The 20,470-nt window shown below is 42.1% G+C and overlaps 1 protein-coding gene across 2 annotated transcripts in view; it reads right to left on the bottom strand.

Moving 5' to 3' along the window:
• Positions 1 to 215: 215 nt before the first annotated feature.
• Positions 216 to 20,470, bottom strand: part of EFHB (EF-hand domain family member B) — a 44,178-nt gene continuing 23,923 nt past the window's right edge. Inside the window, exons 7-13 of one of the 2 annotated variants that reach the window (XM_006083913.3) lie at positions 17,486 to 17,569; positions 16,999 to 17,066; positions 15,462 to 15,616; positions 8,504 to 8,711; positions 4,537 to 4,743; positions 2,984 to 3,165; positions 216 to 434 (exon numbers count right to left, since the gene is read on the bottom strand). In XM_006083913.3, the coding sequence (XP_006083975.1) occupies positions 261 to 434; positions 2,984 to 3,165; positions 4,537 to 4,743; positions 8,504 to 8,711; positions 15,462 to 15,616; positions 16,999 to 17,066; positions 17,486 to 17,569 (1,078 nt within the window). In that variant the 3' untranslated portion in view covers positions 216 to 260. The remainder of the gene's footprint in view (positions 435 to 2,983; positions 3,166 to 4,536; positions 4,744 to 8,503; positions 8,712 to 15,461; positions 15,617 to 16,998; positions 17,067 to 17,485; positions 17,570 to 20,470) is intronic. The other variant, XM_023749443.1, reaches the window with a different exon arrangement.

Genomic DNA, 20,470 nt, shown 5'->3' with positions numbered 1-20,470 from the left:
AGGCATAGTAAACATTACAAACTTCTAATATCATTCTGAACTACACTTTTGGTGACTTTCCAAGCTCTTGCTTGTCAAGTTCTTTGGCGCTTTATAAAAACAATAAATTTTTAAAACCCAAATCTAATTTATTAGCAATGCATACAGGCATATGAGTCCTAACACAGTGATTACTGAATTATCATATAATAGCTAAAAGCAGAACATACTGAACATAGATTTAACAATTCCTTTATTTAAATGAATGAACTCCCAAAATATCACATGGTTGTTTTACATTTAGCCCGTTCTGCATGTCGTAGCTCATCTAGAACATTTCTAATGGTCTCAATACAGACTTCTCCTCTGTGATGTTTTTTTGATGCAAGATTCCATACATTTTCAAATTCTTCATCAGAAAGCTTGACACCAATCTTACATAATATCTCTGCAATCTAGAAGAAAACATTACAAGTCAAGCCAAGATTTATATAAATTTGTATTTTTATAATATGTTTGTAGCATATAAGACTATGAATATTTATCCAAAAAAATGTGGTGATAGGGGGTAATTTGTGAGTGTGTGTGTGTGTGTATCTATATATATAAAAGTCTAAGTGACTGAATGACCACTCAACCGGTCGCTATGACGCACACTGACCACCAGGGGGCAGACACTCAATGCAGGAGCTGCCCCTGGTGGTCAGTGCGCTCCCACAGCAGGAGCGCCACTTAGCTGACCAATGGGCGCCAGATGCCAGGCTCATGGCTGGCGAGTGCAGCTGCGTTGGCATGAGCCTCTCCCGCCTCCATGGCAGTGCTACCAAGCAGTGGCAGCAGGTGCAGCAGGGACCGGGATGAGGGGTCTCGGATTGTGAGAGGGCACAGGCCAGGCTGAGGGACCCCCCCACATGCACAAATCCATGCACCGGGCCTCTAGTTACATATAATAAGCACACTTTGCTTATTAATCATCTCTCTGAAGTGGTAATTATTAAAAGAGATGAAGGGAGAAGAAAAATATGCTGTTCATGTCCCAGAGAAAGTATAAGAAAGGAAAGATAAGAACTGGTAGTGAAAAGAAATGTTAGAATGAGGAGAGGTAATAAAAGACTTGAGGGGGGAAAAACATTTACTCTAAAGCATACAGGAAAAAAAAAAAAGCAAAGAGGGAAATGAAAGAAAGGTTAGACAGGGAATAGGAAAGCCAAAGAACCAGAATAGCTGCAGAATACATCTATTAAACAGAATCTGAACAAGAATTAAAAGATCCCCTGGAAAGGATGTGCCCTTGTGGGAAATTAACAGTATAATCAAATACACTTGAAACTCAGAACCACAGCTCTGTGGGCAGCTGCAGCCATACAGCAAAAACACCTTAAGGTCCCAAAGCACAGCTGCTGTTCTTCCGCACCCAGTGGCAAGTAAAGAATGTCCCTGCAGCCGAAACCGGTTTGGCTCAGTGGATGGAGCGTCAGCCTGCGGACTGAGAGGTCCCAGGTTCGATTCCGGTCAAGGGCATGTACCTGGGTTGCGGGCACATCCCCAGTGGGGGATGTGCAAGAGGCAGCTGATCGATGTTTCTCTCTCATCGATGTTTCTAACTCTCTCTATCTCTCTCCCTTCCTCTCTGTGAAAAATCAATAAAATAAAATAAAATAAAAAAAGAATGTCCCTGCAGAGTGACTCATGCCGTGGGCATCTCAGATCTCCTCTCCGCCCCTTTGCCAGTCCTCCGGAGGCATTCTCCCTCGTTCAGCATCCCATCATGGTGTACTGATCCATCAATAGAATACTTTTACAGAAACCCACATCTAGTCCCAAGTTAACCCCAACCAGGCCTTTGGTTCTTACTTTTTATCTAGTATTATGAGATAAAGGATGACTTCCTAGCTAAAAGAATTTAAGCTACATAAAACAAGCAGGAGATTTTTGTGAGCTTTTTTTTTGGGGGGGGGGGAGGCGGCTGTGGGGGGAGGTTGCGGAACCCTGACCTTCTATTTCACAGGCCCTTTGGAGTGATTGAAGGAAGTGAAAACATAGACCAGGAATGTCTCTTCTCTAACTCACTGAGGAGGATCCTGGCCTCCTGCTTTGGAACCAGCCAGCAGGCATGGTCCTCTGAGCTTCTCCCTTCCTGTCTCCCCCACCTCAGCAGAACGAATGGTTGCGATGAATCTGGTATTTAGTATTTAGTGAGTGCTCAAGCTACCAACCCTTCATGTGAAGTCCCAGAAGGTATCGTCTGTCTATTCTATCACTTAGGCCTCCAGATATGCAGGACCTGAGGAAGCAGTTACTCACTAGTTCACAAGTACGGCTCTAACCAAGCTGGTAGGACCAAGCCCTGCTATTAATCCTTGGTCCTCTGAAGCCCGAGGCTACCTGGCTGCTCCTGCTTTATAACCCATCCAGGAAGAAAATCACCTGGGAAACGAGGACCATGTTTTCTGAGAGAGAGGAAACACACACACACACACACACACACACACACACACACACACACACAAGATACATGGGCTGACACAGTACAGGACAGAGTACTTTAAATCAGTGCTATTGCAGATAATTTGACACAACAGCAGTACCTAGGAGGGTGGCAGAGTGGCCTTCACATGCCTACTATTTGGTTCTGGAGACCCAAGAACTTACACAGGGGAGAGATTGACCCTTTGGCTTTTTTTCAACTAAGAATGCTGTGAAATGTTTTAGAAAACATTTTTCTTTTATAGTAGGTCGTAGTGAATATACAATGTGAAAGTAATGCTTACTATCATAGGGTAAATTCTGCTTCAAGAATCGTACCAAAATGTCACAACCAAATTGAACATTACCTTCAAGGACCCTTTATTTGGGGATCCTAATGAGTTCTGATGACTATTATATAAGGTCAGGTTGTATAAAGTCTGATATTAAGTAGTTGTTGTTAAATACACATTCCTATGTTAGTGTATTTATGTAAAGTTGACATTTCTTTCCACCCTTTTGAACTCGTAAGCTGTACCTCTTTTTTGGATCTGGTTTGGAAGAAGTCTCTTTCAAACACTCCTTTCTGGCTAAAGATGGAAGGATATAGCAATGAATAGGCATTTCCTTCTTCACCATAATTCGTTCTATCACTGATGCGGCGAATTCGGGGGACAGGGATATCAGATCGAATGGTTGGAACACCATAGATGGGATAACCTAGGACATCATTGAGGGAAGAAAACACATATTTTGAAACGGAGCTGCGTAATACACTAGCCACCAGCCACATGTGGCTATTTTGAGCACTTGAAATGTGGCTAGTCTGACTTGAGATGTGGAAGAATTATAAAATACACACTGAATATCAAAGATCTTGTACCAAAAATGTGAGATATTTAATCACTTTATATTGATTACTTGTTGAAATGATAATATTTTAGAAATATTATATACATTTATATATATGTATACTATTAAAATTAATATTACTTGTTTTCTTAATGTTGCTATAAAAATTTATAAGTACATATGACTCCAGTTATATTTCTATTAGACAGCACTATTCTGAAGAGTAGCAAGACCTCATTATACCAGAATGTATAGCAAGTCTATAAAATTCAGTTACAAAAAAAAAACATGTATATCATTAATCATGTCCTTATTATCCTGAAGTAATCTTGATCAACATAAATTAATCTTTCTAAATAGCCAATAAACATCATATACTATATGGAGATATAGGGTGTTATGGGTTAAACTGTATCTTCCTCAGATTTATATGTTAAAGTTCTAGCCCCTAGTACTTAGAATGCGGCCTTATTTGGAAATAGGGTCATTGTAGATATAATTAATTAAGTTAAGATGAGATTGTACTGGAATAGGATCCTAATCTATTGTGACTGGGGTCCTTAGAGAAAAGGGGACATTTGGCAACTCGCACAGGAGAATGCCATGGGAAGGTGACGGCCGAGATCGGGGTGATGCAGCAGAAACCAAGTAGCGCCAGAGATTGCCAACAAGCCACCCAAAGCTGGGGGAGAGGCCTGGAACAGATTCTTCCTCAGAGCTCTCAGAAGGAACCACCCCTGCCAACACCGTGAACTCGGACTTCCAATCTCCAGAACTGTGAGATGGTAAATTTATGTTGCTTAAGACACCCAGTAGGTGGTCCTTGTTACGGCAGGACTAGCAAACTTATAGATGGAAAATGAAGATAGTGAGAAACCTTTTGTAAGAGCTCTTCAAATAGTTGAAGGCAAACCTGTGTGTAGCTAAGAGTCACCTAAAGCTCAGTGACATCTGATTACTACACTGTGTACCATTCAGTGTTCTGATCTGTGACGGTTTCAATTTCATTAACATCCAGAGAATCCTTTTACTTGGATCACCACTAACAATAGATCAGCCTAAACTTACCAAGACCCCCTGGGTGCTTGGATATAGAATGAAACAAAAGATCCTAGGCTTTGAGAAACTTACAGCCTCATGGAAATCAAGGCTGGGGATGATGCAAGGGCAGATGAAGAACACATCACTTCCATGTTTGCTGATCATTTTAGATCTCAACAAACGCCTTGACATACTCACACATGGTAGGGACAGCTCCTACAACCGCACTGATATCAGAAGAAGTGGTCTTATAGTGACTGGAAACCTTATCCCTTGGCCTCAGAAGTGTCCGGAGAGTCTTTTCTGAGTTCTCATTTAAGACAATGTCTTCAGGCTGTATCAGGAGGGTTGGTTCTGATTCTTCAGTATTAGCCTCAGCAGGGTTTGCACAATCTGGTTTTGTACCTATAAGCAAAGAGGGAAAGGGGGAAAATGTACAGGAAGAAGTTACTACTTGGTTCTTACAACTCCACAACAAAAGCATTTTCCCCAGTTAGTTTCTTCTTGCTGGTGGAAAACTGAGACCGGGCTGGTGTAAACCCTCCCCAGATACCAGCACCCCACTGTGGAAGAGCAAGTTCAGGCCAAAGTCATATCCCAGGAAACGGAAACCTGGTCTAATGTTTCTTTTCACCATTCCACTCCCTTGACTCTAGAACAGTGGTTCTCAACCTGTGGGTCACGACCCTTTGGGGGTCGAACGACCCTTTCACAGGGGTCGCCTAAGACCATCGGAAAACACATATATAATTACATATTGTTTTTGTGATTAATCACTATGCTTTAATTATGTTCAATTTGTAACAATGAAATTGGGGGTCACCACAACATAAGGAACTGTATTAAAGGGTCGCGGCATTAGGAAGGTTGAGAACCACTGCTCTAGAATAAAGCTCTTAAGTATGAAAGAATAAAAAAACATAGAACCTATTATTTTTATTTCTTCTCTTTAAAAATTAGAGCTTGCTTTCATATTTAACTTGAACTACAGGATTACCACAGTTGTTCCTAGCAAAAGACACACTTAGAGCCCTGACCGGTTTGGCTCAATGAATAGAGCATTGGCCTTTGGACTGAAGGGTCCCAGGTTCGATTCCGGTCAAGGGCACATGCCAGGGTTGCGGGCTTGCTCCCCAGTTGGAGGGCACACAGGAGGCAGCCAATCGATGATTCTCTGTCATCATTGATGTTTCTATCTTTCTCTCCCTCTCCCTTCCTTTCTGAAATCAATTGTTTTTAAAAAAAGACACATGTAGAGTTGTAAATTCCATACATACCTGATCATGGAAGGGAAGGCCTGTGTATTGAAACATTTGGAGAAATTATAACTCACTGTGAGCTCAGGAGCTGATTAGTAGTATATAAATAACTCCCTTCAAATCCGTGTATAAAAGAAAACCCTGAGGTAGAACTGAAATTATAAGATTCTGACCTATTTTGCGGATTTGCTTTGCTGAGTCAATTCTGAAACTTAGGAGTACATTCCTGACATTCTTTCCAACAGAGCTGGTAACTGACACTCGCACTAGAGGGCGCTGTGGCCTTTCACTCTCTACAAGAACTCTTGGTTCTGAAAAAGCTCAAGCCAGGTTTGCAAAGGCAAATGGTGCCCCAGCATGAGAGCGGGGTGGGAACAGTGGCGAACCAGAAAATACATGTCTCTGTAAAGTCTGCACCCCCCATTTAGCACCTGCCAGTTGTTGCCATGAAAGCATTCAGGCCCATTGCAGATCCTCTAAACCCCCCTCCAGCCCCCCACTCCTCCCCAAACACACAAAAAAGCAGAAATTTGTTCAAAGTGTGAAAACCTATTCCTCAGAAAACTGTTTGAAGGCCACTATCTTAAAGTACTTACCCCATCACCACCACCTTTCCTGCAGAAGTCAAAAGTAGGATAGATTTGATATAAGACAATTTCTGAGCCCTTTCTGACCCATTGGACACTATCTTAAAAGATAAAAATCTCAAGAATTCCATAGAAAATGGCTGACAAAGTCTGGCCCCAAATCCTGACATGAAAACTGTCTGGTTTGAAAATAGGCTTCTGCTTCTCCCCACCCCCACCCCCAACTCATGAGTTGTGCCAAGAAGAACAATTTGACTCCTCTTATGTGAAAAATAAGACAAATTCATTGAACTGATGTGGTAGAACTCTTTCTTTTTTCTTCAACGAAATAATAGGTGTTGCATACCCTACTTTTGAAGACAATGCTCATACTTCTGAGAGCTTCATTAGGTAGGGAAGATGTGCCTGCTTCCCTAGGGGGTAGACTAGAAAGTCCATCCCAGAAACTGGTAAGGCCTCATGTCATCAGTACAGCCCAAAATTTGGTTTTGGTCTTGCAGAAAGGCATGACCAAGGAATAAAAATAAAAGCAGTAGGCCTTAGCTGGTTTGTTCAGTGGTTAGAGTTGGCTCTTGGACTGAAGGGTCGGGGGTTCGATTTTGGTCAAGGGCATGTACCTCGGTTGCAGGCCCGATCCCTGGACCCAGTCAGGGTGCATACAGGAGGCAACCAATCAATGTATATCTCTCTCTCTGTCTCTCCTCCTCTCTCCCTCCCTTCCACTCTCTAAAACAGTGGTTCTCAACCTTCTGGCCCTTTAAATAGTTCCTCATGTTGTGACCCAACCATAAAATTATTTTCGTTGCTACTTCATAACTGTAATGTTGCTACTGTTATGAATCATAATGTAAATATCTGATATGCAGGATGGTCTTAGGCGACCCCTGTGAAAGGGTCGTTTGACCACCAAAGGGGTCGTGACCCACAGGTTGAGAACCGCTGCCCTAAAAATTAATGCAAAAATATCCTCAGGTGAGGATTAACAAAAAAATAGAAGCAGAAGTATCTTCACTTTTTAGAAGAGAGAAAATAAAAATGTAAACAACCATTTAAAATAGTTATCTTTCTCTAATAATCAAGATTTGAAAATTAAAGCAAATGATGCATCATTATTATACCAACTAAATTACAAGAATGTTTGAAATAACACTCAGTGGTAACACAGTTGGAGTAAAATTGTCTCACAGCGTTGGCTGGTAAAGTTGCAAATTGGTAAAATCATTTAGAAAAGTGAAACGAAAATACGTAAAGAGAGTTACTTCTGGGGTAATAACAGCATTCATAAGAAATGAGATATAATTAGAAACAGAAAGCTTTTTGAGAGATAATCGTTATAGTGTTACCCACATTACTTTAAAACTGTCTGGAAACAACCAAAATGTCAGAGTAAGGAAATGGTTTAGTAATTCATAATACAACAGCATGAAGGAACTGAAAATGAAGTTTACAGAAACCATAAAAGTATCTCTTCATTCCACAGTAATTTGAAAGTTAAATTTTAAAAAATAATAAAATAAAAATGGTACATTCACTGTGATTTTAGCTATCTTTAAATATATGCATACACACATACAAATATGTATATATGTATATCTATATATAATTAGTGATGCAGGTATATAATATGTAAGCATGAAAATATTTGCATGAAAGTAAAGATTATGGTTTTATTTTTTGTTGTTATTGTTTACGAAAACTAACCGGTTAAATTTTCCTTTGTCAAATTCTACTTTACTATTCATTTTCCCTGGGGGAGGAGAGCTAATCCTATATCATAAAAGCCTGATATGCAAATTGTCCCCTTGACAGGGAGTTCGACCAAGGGGCGGGGCCAGCCAGCCAACCACAGGAAGGCAGCAGCTGGGGTAAGAGAGGCCCCAATTGGCAGCCGGCAGCCGCTCGGGACCCTACCCGTGCACAAATTTCATGCACTGGGCCTCTAGTTACTCTATAAAAATGATTTGTGAACAGCTTTCTGAGGAACTGTATATCATGTTTTGGGCTTCTGAATAAATTCTTTTGCTTTTAATTTTTTTTTATCTTAAATGAGTAATAAAATTCAAAAGATACAAAAACATAAGATTAAAAGCTGAGTCTCACTGCTATCCTATCCCTCAGCTACCCAGTTCCCCCTCCCTGGAAATAGCAAATGTTATCAAATTCTTTCCTACCCTTCTATGGATAGTCTATGCATAAACAAGCAAATAAATATGTATATATGTGCATATTTTTAAATACATAATATTAAAGTTGAGATGAGCTCCTAAAAATGAAAATATAAAAGTCCATTTAAGAGTTTGGCAAAGCTTCAAAAATTACCTTTAATGACAACCCTCTCTTCATACTCTTTCAGAGGCATTTTATCTTTCCAGGTAAGATAATTTGCAAATTCCAGGTAGTTAATCAGCCCATCATTATCCACATCACAGTAGTCAAATAGCTGGTCCAGGAGCTTCTCATCCAAGTGCAAGTTGGCTTGCTCACAAGCTTCCAGGAGCTCATCTTTATCTATCACCCCATCTCCCTTCTGTTAGACATAAAGCAAAAAAAGGTGCAGTGAGCGTTGTCTTCAAAAGTAGGGTATGCAACACCTATTATTTTGTTTAAGAAAAAAGAAAGAGTTCTACCACATCAATTCAATGAATATGTCTTATTTGTCACATAAGAGGAGTCAAACATTAAGCAAGATTGATCTTCGTGGTGCCAATCTGCTATGTGCACAGTAATTTCAACCCTGGTTAGAGCAAGGTGTGGCTCAGAATCTTTGTTAATTCTATTTAATAATTTTTTTCATTTAAATCATGCTGTTTACACTGAGAAGATGTGACCATGACTCATGCCCGACATTTCATCTGAAGCATGCTGTGACAGCTCTCTACAAGGTTCCTTGCTTTCAAAGTGTTCTGGTGTCCCAACTGGGCAGTGAGTGATCCTCCACTTCACGACCTGGTAATGAGAAAGAATTGGGGAAGCAGCTGCCAGGCAAGTACAGGGAGGTGGATTCTAAGACAGTTAGTTGCCTGCTTGTTGTTAACACTCCTATGGGCAAGAGGGGCCTGCTACCAATTTGGTGGTGAGCCCTCATTGTGACAATTAGCACTACAATTCATCCTGGTCTGGTGGGAGGGGAAGTCTGCACCCCCTTTCAGAGAACAGTTCAATACAGGAGCACCTACACTGAGTGTTACAGGAGGGAAATGTATGACGACCCTGGGCAGAAACTGGCTGATTTCACTTGGGAGGTGTGGGGGCAGAGCCCATAATGCTCATGAAGGAAGAATGACAAGAGTTGGGATGTCTTCCTTCTCAGCTCCTCCTAAAATCTCTTAAGCCAACCTTGAATTCATTCAAAGATGACAGTGAAAGATCTGAGTATGTCCCCCGTGGGTCCTGGCTGCTATAAGGGAGCTTTGGCCCTCTCAGAGAGATTTCTCTGAGATAAAAGAAGGAGGAGGAGGAGGAGGAGGAGGAGGAGGAGGAGGAGGAGGAGGAGGAGGGGGAGGAGGAGGAGAAAAGAAAGGAGGAAATATAAACACACACACAAAAGAGAGAGATTTCTCTGAGATAAAAGAAGGAAGAGGAGGAGGAAGGAGAGGAGGAGGAGGGAGAGAAGGACAAGGAGAAGAAAAGAAAGGAGGAAATATAAATACACACACACACACAAATATAAACACAATCTCTCAGAGAGAGATTTCTCTGAGACAGACAAGGGAAGCCATAACTGACTCATTGACTAGTATTCAGCTCTTATGTCCAGGATTGGATTTACAATGATGGTGATCCCTGGAGACCAAGACACTGACCCTATAGTTCTAGATAAATTCCTGTCTTCACATCCGTAGGCCTGGAAAATGTCCCTAACCCTTATGTTGAAACAGAAGGAGAATTTAAAACATACCATTTTGTGTGTGTATGTGTGTGTGTGTGTCTGTTTCTATTGAAACATAATATCTTGACAAGGGAGCTACAAATGCCCTGGATTAAAGTAGACTCCTTTATGAAATCTTCTGCTACAAACCCGAGTCAACCAAAAAAGCAAACCCCACAGCCCTGGCTAAAAAGCAACGTGGGCTGTGGCTGCTGAATCAAGAGGATCTTCAAAACGGAAATAGATGGTGTCAATAATGACAACTTTGCTGCCCAGTATAGGGCTTTGTGTGGACTGAAAACACTGGTGGTTTTTTTCATCTGTGTGGCCTGACAACGTTGGCGGTGTGTTTCTTTGAGCTGCCGGCCACCACCACACCACTCAAAACTGAAAGTATATGTTTCTTACTCCCTGGTGCAGACACCCTCTCTCCCTCTACGCCCTTAATCTCTCGCTCCCCAGACCCCACCTCAGCAGTTCTAAGAAAGATGACTAGACGTGGGGCTAAGGTCTCCCTGTCCGCACGGGGGATCAAAGGCCACATGCAGCTGTCTGAGTACGCTGTGGAACTTCAGGGGGGCAGAGACTCCAACTTTCGTGGCTTCTTTGAATACAGGTGCCAAAGTCATCATCCTACTCAGTCTGTGGGGGAGGAGCCATCTGGATGCAGCTAGAGGGCCTGGGCAGAGTTTGTTTGATGTGGAGAGGGAAAGCTAGCAATAGCATATTTCTGTGGCTTCCACTGCTACACGTGTTAAGTGATATTAATACTTTAAGTGCCTGTACTGGGAATGTTCTTAAGACCCAGAGGCACTCATGATCAAGAAGAGCCACATGGCCATAAGCGGTTTGGCTCAGTGGATAGAGGGACGGCCTGTGGACTGAAAGGTCCCAGGTTCGATTCTGGTCAAGGGCATGTACCTTGGTTGCGGGCACATCTCCAGTGGTGGGTGTGCAGGAGGCAGCTGATCGATGTTTCTCTCTCATTGATGTTTCCAACTCTCTATCTCTCTCCCTTCCTCTCTGTAAAAAATCAATAAAATATATTTTTTTAAAAAAGAAGAGCCACATGTAGAGAACTGCTAATACCTTTGGGGCCCCACAACCCTAATGGCCCCTTTGAGCTACAAGTCTCCATGACTAATGAGTTTGTCACTTAGAGCCTCTGGAAAAAGAGAGGCAACCTCCACTTGAAGGCACCCCTTGAGATTTCAGACTCGTTGCCCCCTTAACCAGGCAGACAGCTTTTGAAAAGCAGCTAATAGCCAGTTCCTGAGCTCTTGTTGAAACTAAACACTTGACCCATGGAGGCCTTGTAACTTTCCAGGCCGATAAGCATTTTGAAGTGAGCCAACTTGGACTCAATGATTAACAAGATAGAAAGGACTTAACAAGCCTCATTTGTGAAATGGTAATGGTATATTCAAGAAGGCAGCCGGCTTGACCCCAGTTACATCTCAGTTTTACATGAAAAGGGGGAAAACTTGATGCATCTTTGCTACCTGAAGCAAAAGCCACTGGCTCAACAGGACCATTCAGTTCACAGAGGCTCCCCATGTGCCTGGGCCTCATTCACTAACCTGAAAGCCAGTGGTCTTCACTGGGCTGCTGTGGCTTTGAACCTCAATGACAGCTCCGAAGGACCGAAAATAGACATATAGTCACTCTACCCAGTGAACAGAAATCAAGGCCATTCTTATGGCTCTGGCCAATCCTCCCCTTGACGAAGCTGCTATAGTTTTACTGACTCTTGGATTGTTGCCAATGGCCTGCCTGCTTGGTTTGCCATTTGGAAAGCTATAGACTGGAAGATTAAAGACACTTCTTTTTGAGTCTGAAAACTATAGAAACGGATCATGGCTACTGAATGAGCCCTCTGGGTAATTCATATAGATGACCATGATAAGGGTCCCATCTCTAATGAGAATAACTGGAATCAAGCTTCTGATTGAGCCTGATCCATTCAGATTGCCACCATGGCTGTCCGGACCCATCGTTGCACCAGACATGGCAACACACCCACCACAACAGACAAGGCACAAAGTAAAGCACTCTATGTTTCTGATGCAGAGGCTACCACCCTGTGACAAACTGTGACTCCTGCCACAAGCTGACCCATCAGTCTCATGATGCGGGGGACACATTGCACACAAGACATTGCTCCATGCTCCTGGCAGGCTGACCTTTGTCCCCTCTCAGAGTTATGAATGGTGCCTCACCACTGTTGACACATTTTCAAGTTATGGAACGGCTATGCCTAATCAACCAGCTCCCGTTGCAACAGAATGGCCCATGAAATTTATCTGAGTCATGTGTTTTGCTTTCTGGACCATTTTCAGTCTGACAGTGCTGTGCCTTATAGCCCAAAAGCAACTCAACAATCAGCTTTTCAGCAAGGTATTCAATGAACCATTCCTGCTCTCAACCATCCACAGCCATCTGAGCTCTGGAATAGCCTCAAAAACAGACTACCTTCCTTATCAGCTCCTGCTCATACATCTTACAGTAAAGCAGTTTGTCTCTGAATGCAGCTGCCCCCCAAAAGGAATCCATCCCATCTCAGCTACTTCCTGGATAATAATTAGAATAAAAGGAGTGAGAATTATATTGGCCTAATTTTGAAAATGTGGGACTCTGTTGTGACCATTCTTGGACATGATGGATCTTCCACCCTCTAGATTTTAAGTTCCCTAAATGGAAAGTCTACACATTATCCAGAATAATGTTTGATGTATGGTGTGCTCAATAAATAACAGAATTAACCCTCTAAGCCAAGAAGATTCATTTAAGAAAGAATATCTTGTTAGTTTTGTTTTGGCATTAAATTAAAAATGGGCATTCAAGCCCTAGCCAATTTTGCTCAATGGATAGAACATCGGCCCACAGACTGAAGGATCATGGGTTTGATTCCAGTCAAGGGCATGTACTGGGGTTGCAGGCTCCATCCCCAGCCCAGTTGCGGGGAGGGGAGGAGGAGGCAACCAATCAATGTGTCTCTCTAACATCGATGTTTCCCTCTATCTCTTCCCCTTCCACTCTCTTAAAAAAAATTCAATGGAAAAATGTCCTTGGTGAGGATTAACAGAAAACACACACACACACACACTATAATTAATTAATTAATTAATTAATTTTTAAAATGGGCGTTCAACGATAGAAAATTCAAATAATCAAAAATTATCCTACAGCTGTAGTAGGAAGACCCACATCTTATTACTCTCTCAGAAAAAAAGCTCCTCAAGGACACTGAGCACTACATTACACATATTAAAAATTTACTATTTAAAAGGTGTATCAGCATTAAATAATTCTCAGTAATTTCCTCTCTGCTTAATTTAATTGTATCATAAGGAGTATGCCTGGTGGTTCACTAAGATAATCAACATCTATTAAGATGATCGTCTTGCCTATAATTACATTTAAAATGAAGAAGTTTTTAAAAGCAGAGCACTATGTATGGGTAGGTTTTCTTATTCATATAACTGCTACATAAATTTCCCCGGATACCATCTTTGTAAAATAACTTGGATTTGAGTTAAGCTTAAAATGTATTTATTTTAGCGTACATATTTTAATTCTGAAGAATCATTTTTAAATTACCTGTAAATAGCAATTGGTCTCTACTGAAAAACCAGAGAAACCGTTGAATACTTCTCTTTTCTTTAAACACAACTATGTGAGAAGTGTAATTGATGACTGGTTGGTGTGTGTCCCTACATAATTGGTACACACCTAAATGAGAATATTAACCCACTTTTTATGCATTAGGACAACACAGGCCCTAATCTAAAAACAAATAAAATGAATGGACTTAAAATTAATTAGCCTATGAGTGATTAAGATTCTTTTAAGATAACAAATTATGAAGTGTAACTTTCTCAAAACTATACTCAACAGAGGAAGAGAAATAGGAATATTATTTTTTTCCTTTTGAGAGAAACTAAAATTATTCTGTTTTTTTCTTCTCATATCAAGATGATACATCACATTATCACAGACTTATTTATAAACTTTTATTTGTTTATATTAGAATCATTCTAAAATGGTTGCTAGACTGCCTAGAAAAATAAATACAATTAATAAAAATAAGAACAAAATAAAAACAGAACCAAAATAAAAGTGAGGAAATCAAAGCAAAGAGAATATAAGGATGGAAAAAATTAAGATGAAACTTGAATAAAAAGATCATACAACATGTATACTATAAGATCATATTCACAAACTAGATGAGTTTCATTGAATTGGCTCTGAGCTTCCTGGTGGCCTAGTCAAAAAGGTCTGGACAATTAGTGCAAAATTCGTGTTGTTCATAAGGTAAAGACAAACCAAATACTTAGAGGAAGCACAGTTATTACCTGTGGAAAGACAGGGTTTCCTTATAAAGAGAGAGCACATGAAAAAAATAAATAGTCTCGTGGACATAATAACAAAAATGTGCCATGGCCTCATAAGCAGTTTATATAATAGTGTTCCTTAGTATAACCTAAAGGCAAGCAGCTTGGTAAAGCAATCCTCTGATGACCTATAATGATGTCAGGTAATCCCAAAGCTCTAGATTGATCTACTTTATCAAAGGATAAAATTTAGAGTAACTTGAAAATTGAATGGTCTTGCCATCTCAAAACTGAAACCACACCCTGCTCCCCCAGGGGAGAGACATTCTAAGTGTGACATGGACCTAGACCAGTGGTTCTCAACCTTGGCTGCACACTAGAATCACCTGGGAATCTTTTTAAAATCCTGATTTCTGGGCCTATGAAATCAGGATTTTAAAAAGATTCCCAGGAGATTCTAATGTGCAGCCAAGGTTGAGAACCACTGACCTAGACTGACAGTACTGTGTGTACATATTCAGATTTAGATGTAGATTGTCTCTATCTCAGGAGTCTTCCCCAGGGTTCCACGGTGCTTCCCTCCCATTGCTCCCAGCACACTCTAGTTAAATAATCTACATCAATGGCTCTCAAACGTGAATGTGCATCAGATTCACTTGAAGGGCTTGTGAAAGCACCGTTGCTAGGCCCCACCCCTGAGTTCCTAATTCAGTAGGTCTGGGATGGGTGTTGCAATGTGCATTTTAAACACATTCCCAAGCGATAGCGATGGTGGTCAAGAACCACACTTTGACAACCACTGCAAAGGTCAGAACATTTTTTTCTGTCAAGGACCAAAAAGTATATATTGTATGTTTTGTAGGCCATGCAGTCTCTGATGCACTACTGTGCATTTGTAGTGCAAAAGCAGCCACAGACAATACTCAAAACACATGGGCATGGAAGCCTATTTACTAAAACAGGAGGTGGACTGGATTTGACCCACAGGCCATAGTTCCCTGGCCCCTGGTCTGCACCCATCTGCAGGGATCTGGAAGCCTATGCACACACCAAAAAGCTCTGCTCTGCTACTGGCCTTGTCATAGTGCCTGAAGGCTGTCAGCAAAGAGTCAAACCTTTCGCAGTTAACGTTCTTCAAGTGATGACGAACTGCTGCAACCATGGCTCGCTCCCTATCCTTGCCTCGAAGATATTCACTCGGGAGTCTATTATAGATGAGATCATCAGAGCCTATTGAGGAGGGGGAGAAAAGTCTTTTTATCTGATTATAAAGTTTGTCAATAGTATTCTCATGCTAAAGAGAGTGATCAAACAACTTCTATGAATGAAAAATCTACCTAACTCCAACACTATGATCCAGCATGACAAAATCTTGTGTATAAAAAAGTACATGAAGTAATGGACAAAAACTAATATTTCTGTTTTATGTGACTTCTCTGTTCAATGAAAACAAAATCTGAAGAAATAAATTTTGTGGGGGCATCATTAGCCCTGATCAGCTGTCAAGTCATTTGCTATGACAGTGGAGGCCTGACTGCCTCTTAGCAGATATTCGGCTGCAATGCTGAGGACTGAAAAGCTGGGGCTGATTTCATGTGGGGGCAACTCTATATGCCTCAGAGATGGCTGAACCTCTGGGAGTCCCTGTAAAAACTGTTCTCAAGCCTGGCCGGCGTGGCTCAGTGGTTGAGCATCAACCCATGAACCGGGAGGTCACAGTTCAATTACCGGTCAGGGCACATGCCTGGGTTTTGGGCTCGATCCCCAGTAGGGGGCATGCAGGAGGCAGCTGATCGATAATTCTCTCATCATTGATGTTTCTATCTCTCTCTCTCTCTCTCCCTTCCTCTCTCTGAAATCAATAAAAACATTTTATTTTGCCCCGACTGGTTTGGCTCAGTGGATAAAGCATCAGCCTGCGAACTCAAAGGTCCCAGGTTCGATTCCGGTCAAGGGCATGTACCTTGGTTGCGGGCACATCCCCAGTGGGGGGTGTGCAGGAGGCAGCTGATCGATGTTTCTCTCTCATCGATGTTTCTAGCTCTCTATCCCTCTCCCTTCCTCTCTGTAAAAGATCAATAAAAATATCTTTTGAAAAAACATTTTCTTTTTAAAAACTGGACTCAAATTCCCTACTCCCCCCTAATATGGGTTTCTAGTCCACCTTCAGTCTGCAGATCAAGTTCCCATTTCCCAGTCCTGCTTCTCCCTATACCACTACCAACACCGCTACCCCATCCACAGTTTCATTAACTGAGAGTAGCAAGGGCCAATACAATATTTGATTCAGTAAAAGGCTGCCTCACTTCACTTTGGCTTGTTTAATACAGGCCATATTTATTTTCTAAATAAAATTGTGAGCCCTAATTGACTGAAGATATTAGTTACAACGGCTTTAATTTGTGCCTATTTCAAACATGACACAAAAAAACTTTTTTTCTTTCTTGTGTTACAAACTTTTCTTATTAATATTCATATGATATTTTAAGTCTCTAAAATTAGAAACTTTGAGAGGAGCTGGTGAACTTAACTGCATAACGTTGTGTGTGTGTTGGGGGGGGAGAGTTGGGGGGGTGTAGTTTGTTTTGTAAAGAGAAAGTCTGTATATTTACCATAGTTGTCAGGACGGAGACAAGCTCCAAATGTGTAGTCCGGATGAACATTCATTGTTTCTGCAATGCTATCCAAGAAAACAAACCCTTTAGTTAAAATACCCACCACATGGCATCCCTGGAATTTAAAATATGTTTGCCATATGTTTTTAATAGCCTATATTTTCTCCTATAACCAAACTATGACGTTATCAAACAGACGGTCTCCAGAGACAGAGAAGAGAGAGGAAAATGTAACACAATAAGTTAAGAAATAAAGCTTCACACCAAGTTCTCCCTCTCTCTTCTCCAAATGCCTCTCCATCGCGGAGACCTCAGCACTTTCCTGCAACCAAAGGCCCTGAAGAAGCTGACCGATAAACACACAAGGGTGGCTTTCTTATTTAATAGATAGAAACAAATAGAACACAAGCCAACATTTGCCACAAGAGTACTTTTAAAATTCAATCTACAGACACTCGCGATTTGAAGTTAATCATTAACTTACGGATCAAAGACTCTTCCAAGTTTATGTTGAAACTTTTCTTTGAAATCATCAATTCTCTTGGATACAACCTTAGCTCCTCTTTTCCTATAAAATTAGAAAATTGTCAGTTATCTCCATCACCTAAAGTATTCTTGGCTGCCAAATATACAAATGGTAAGGAAAATCATAGTATACTTCAGGCCATCAGGAAAATAAATCCAATTTCAAAATAAATCATATGCTAAAAAGAAAGCTCTATGCTCATTCTTCTATCATTCTACTAGTGGCCCGGTGCACAAATGTGTGCACATTGAAAGGAAATTAATTAGAAGAAATATTTTAATATTGCTATTCACCCTTTTTCTATAATAGAAGTGTCAACCAAATTCGATCGACAATGACAGATCAAAACACATGCGTGGAATTGGCTCCAGCAAGAGCTTTATATGTATTGTACATGTGTGAGTCAACTTAGCCTTTTATAGTATAGAATAAACTTGCTTAATTAGACCTGCTTTCTGATTTAGCTAAACTTTTTCCAGCCCAGTGAAGCACCCCAACTTCTCTTTCAGGTAATTGTCAGCAACACAGCAATAAATATCAACACGAAGCAGATTATTGTTGTAGATCACGCAGGAAGAACAAAGGGTAAAATATTTAACTGCAGCAGTGTTTGACTATATTCTGCACAGTGAGAAAACCTGAAGTCATTTTCAAGGTCCACCATTTCTTACTTCTTTTCAAGTTTCTAAGCTTTCTAAATCTCCATTTTCCAGCTAATGAAAAGAAAACAGGATTCCACTGAGTCTCCTATCTACCTACTCCAGGACTTCTGTGAGGATCAAATAAGATGAGGCATGAGAAAATGCTTCACAGACATTTGGTTAAAGTGTGAAATGTTTCCACCTGGGCCGAAGAAATTTCAAAGAGGCTTGTCACTAGAAAGAAGAAGCCAGGCGTTGCTACGTGACATCATTACCTGGACAGTCGGACACTTAGCATGTTAGCCTTTTATATATATAGATTATAAAGGTAAGTTAATAATACAACCTGAAATTTTTTTAAAATATATTTCTTTATTGATTTCAGAGAGGAAGGGAGAAGGATAGAGAGATAGAAACATCAATGATGAGAGAGAATCATCAATCGGCTGCCTCCCGCACACCCCCCACTGGGGATCGAGCCTGCAACCCAGGCATGCGCCCCTGGCCATAATCAAACCTGGGACCCTTCAGGCTGACACTCTATCCACTAAGCCAAGCCGGCTAGGGCACAATCTGAAATTTTAATGAAAGAATAAGAAAGCAGACTTCAATTTGTTTTCAATGAACAAAACCAAGGTGCCTAACTTTTAAAATTGCTAAAAGAAAATTAAGCATTAAATAAATAAATAATATAAACAGTTAACTCACACCTAGTAAGTAAAATATAGAGAAATTATAATACTATCTAGTAATGAAAGAATGCAAAGTAAAAACAACAAAGTACTACTTTTAACATAGTACACTAGCATATATATATATATATATATATATATATATAGCCTATCTAATAAAAGAGAAACAGGGTAATTAACCGTAACTTCGCTACCCTTCCCATTGGCTAATCAGGGCGATATGCAAATTAACTGCCAACCAAGATGGCGGCCGGCAGCCAGGCAGCTAAAGTGAACAGATTTGCTTGCTCCAGTGACGGAGGAAGCCAAGATTCCCCGCCTGCCTTGCTGGCCTCTGAGCTTGCTCTCTAAGAAACGTTGCAAATATAGAAGCTAAACAAAACTCCAGAAACCTGCTTTCAGCCGTCAGAGCTGGAGCGAGTAGAACCGAAACAGTGTTACAATTATAGAACCCAAACAAACCCAGATCCCTGCTTTCAGCAGCCGAGGCCTCAAGCTGGAGCCGGCCTCAGAGCTAAAGCCGGCTCTCAGCTCCAGTGACAACTATAGAAGGTAAATAAATCCCAGAATAAAAAAAAAAAAAGAAAAAAGGAGAGGTTGGGAGCTTCAGTCGCCCGCCAGCCTGAAAACGGCCCTCAGCCCCTCACCCAGACTGGCCAGGCACCCCAGTGGGGACCTCCACCCTGAAGGGGGTGTGACCAGCTGCAAACAGCCATCATCCCCTCATCCAGGCTGGCCAGGCACCCAAGTGGGACCCCCATCCTGATCCGGGACACCCTTCAGGGCAAACCAGCCGGCCCCTACCCATGCACCAGGCCTCTATCCTATATAGTAAAAGGGAAATATGCCTCCCAGCACCGGGATCAGCGGAGCCTCGAGGCCTCACTGCCCCGGTGTCAAGCGGAGCCGCGAGACCTCCCAGCCTGGGATCAGCGGAGCCGCGAGGACTCCTGGCCCCTGGAGCAGCGGGCAGCGCCCAAACCCCCTGATCGCCCTGCGGCTCTGTATGTGACAGGGGGCAGGGCCACAACCTCCCTATCCGCCCTGCTCTGTTGGTGACAGGGGAAGGTGCCCCAACCCCCTGATCGGCCGTGCTCTGTGCCTGATAAGGGGGAGCTCCCCAACCCCCTGATCGGCACTGCTCTGTGCCTGATAGGGGGGAGCTCCCCAACCCCCTGATTGGCCCTTCTCGGCCCTGCTCTGTGTGTGACAGGGAAGGCACCCCAAACCCCCCATGGGCCCTGCTCTGTGTGTGACGGGGTAGAGCTGCAACCTCCCCATCGGCCCTGCCCTGAGTGTGACAGCAGCGGTGCCCCAACCCCCTGATCAGCCCTGCTCTGTGGGTGATAGAGGGCGGCGCCCCAACCCCCTGATCCGCCCTGCTCTGTGTGTGACAGGGGTCGGTGTCCCAACTCCCCTATCGGCCCTACTCTGTGCGTGACGGGGGGAGCTCCCCAACCCCCTGATCGGCTCTGCTCTGTGCGTGACAGGGTACGGAGCCCCACCTCCCTTGATGGGCCCTGCTCTGTGCATGACAGAGGGTGGCGCCAGAACCTCCCCATCGACCCTGCTTGAGTGTGACAGGGGCGGTGCCCAACCCCCCAATCAGC

Source organism: Myotis lucifugus, unplaced genomic scaffold (assembly GCF_000147115.1).
Source record: "Myotis lucifugus unplaced genomic scaffold, Myoluc2.0 scaffold_8, whole genome shotgun sequence".
Lineage (NCBI taxonomy): Eukaryota > Metazoa > Chordata > Mammalia > Chiroptera > Vespertilionidae > Myotis > Myotis lucifugus.
The sequence above is the reverse complement of the archived record's forward strand: the minus strand, read 5'-3'. Positions and strand labels throughout refer to the sequence as shown.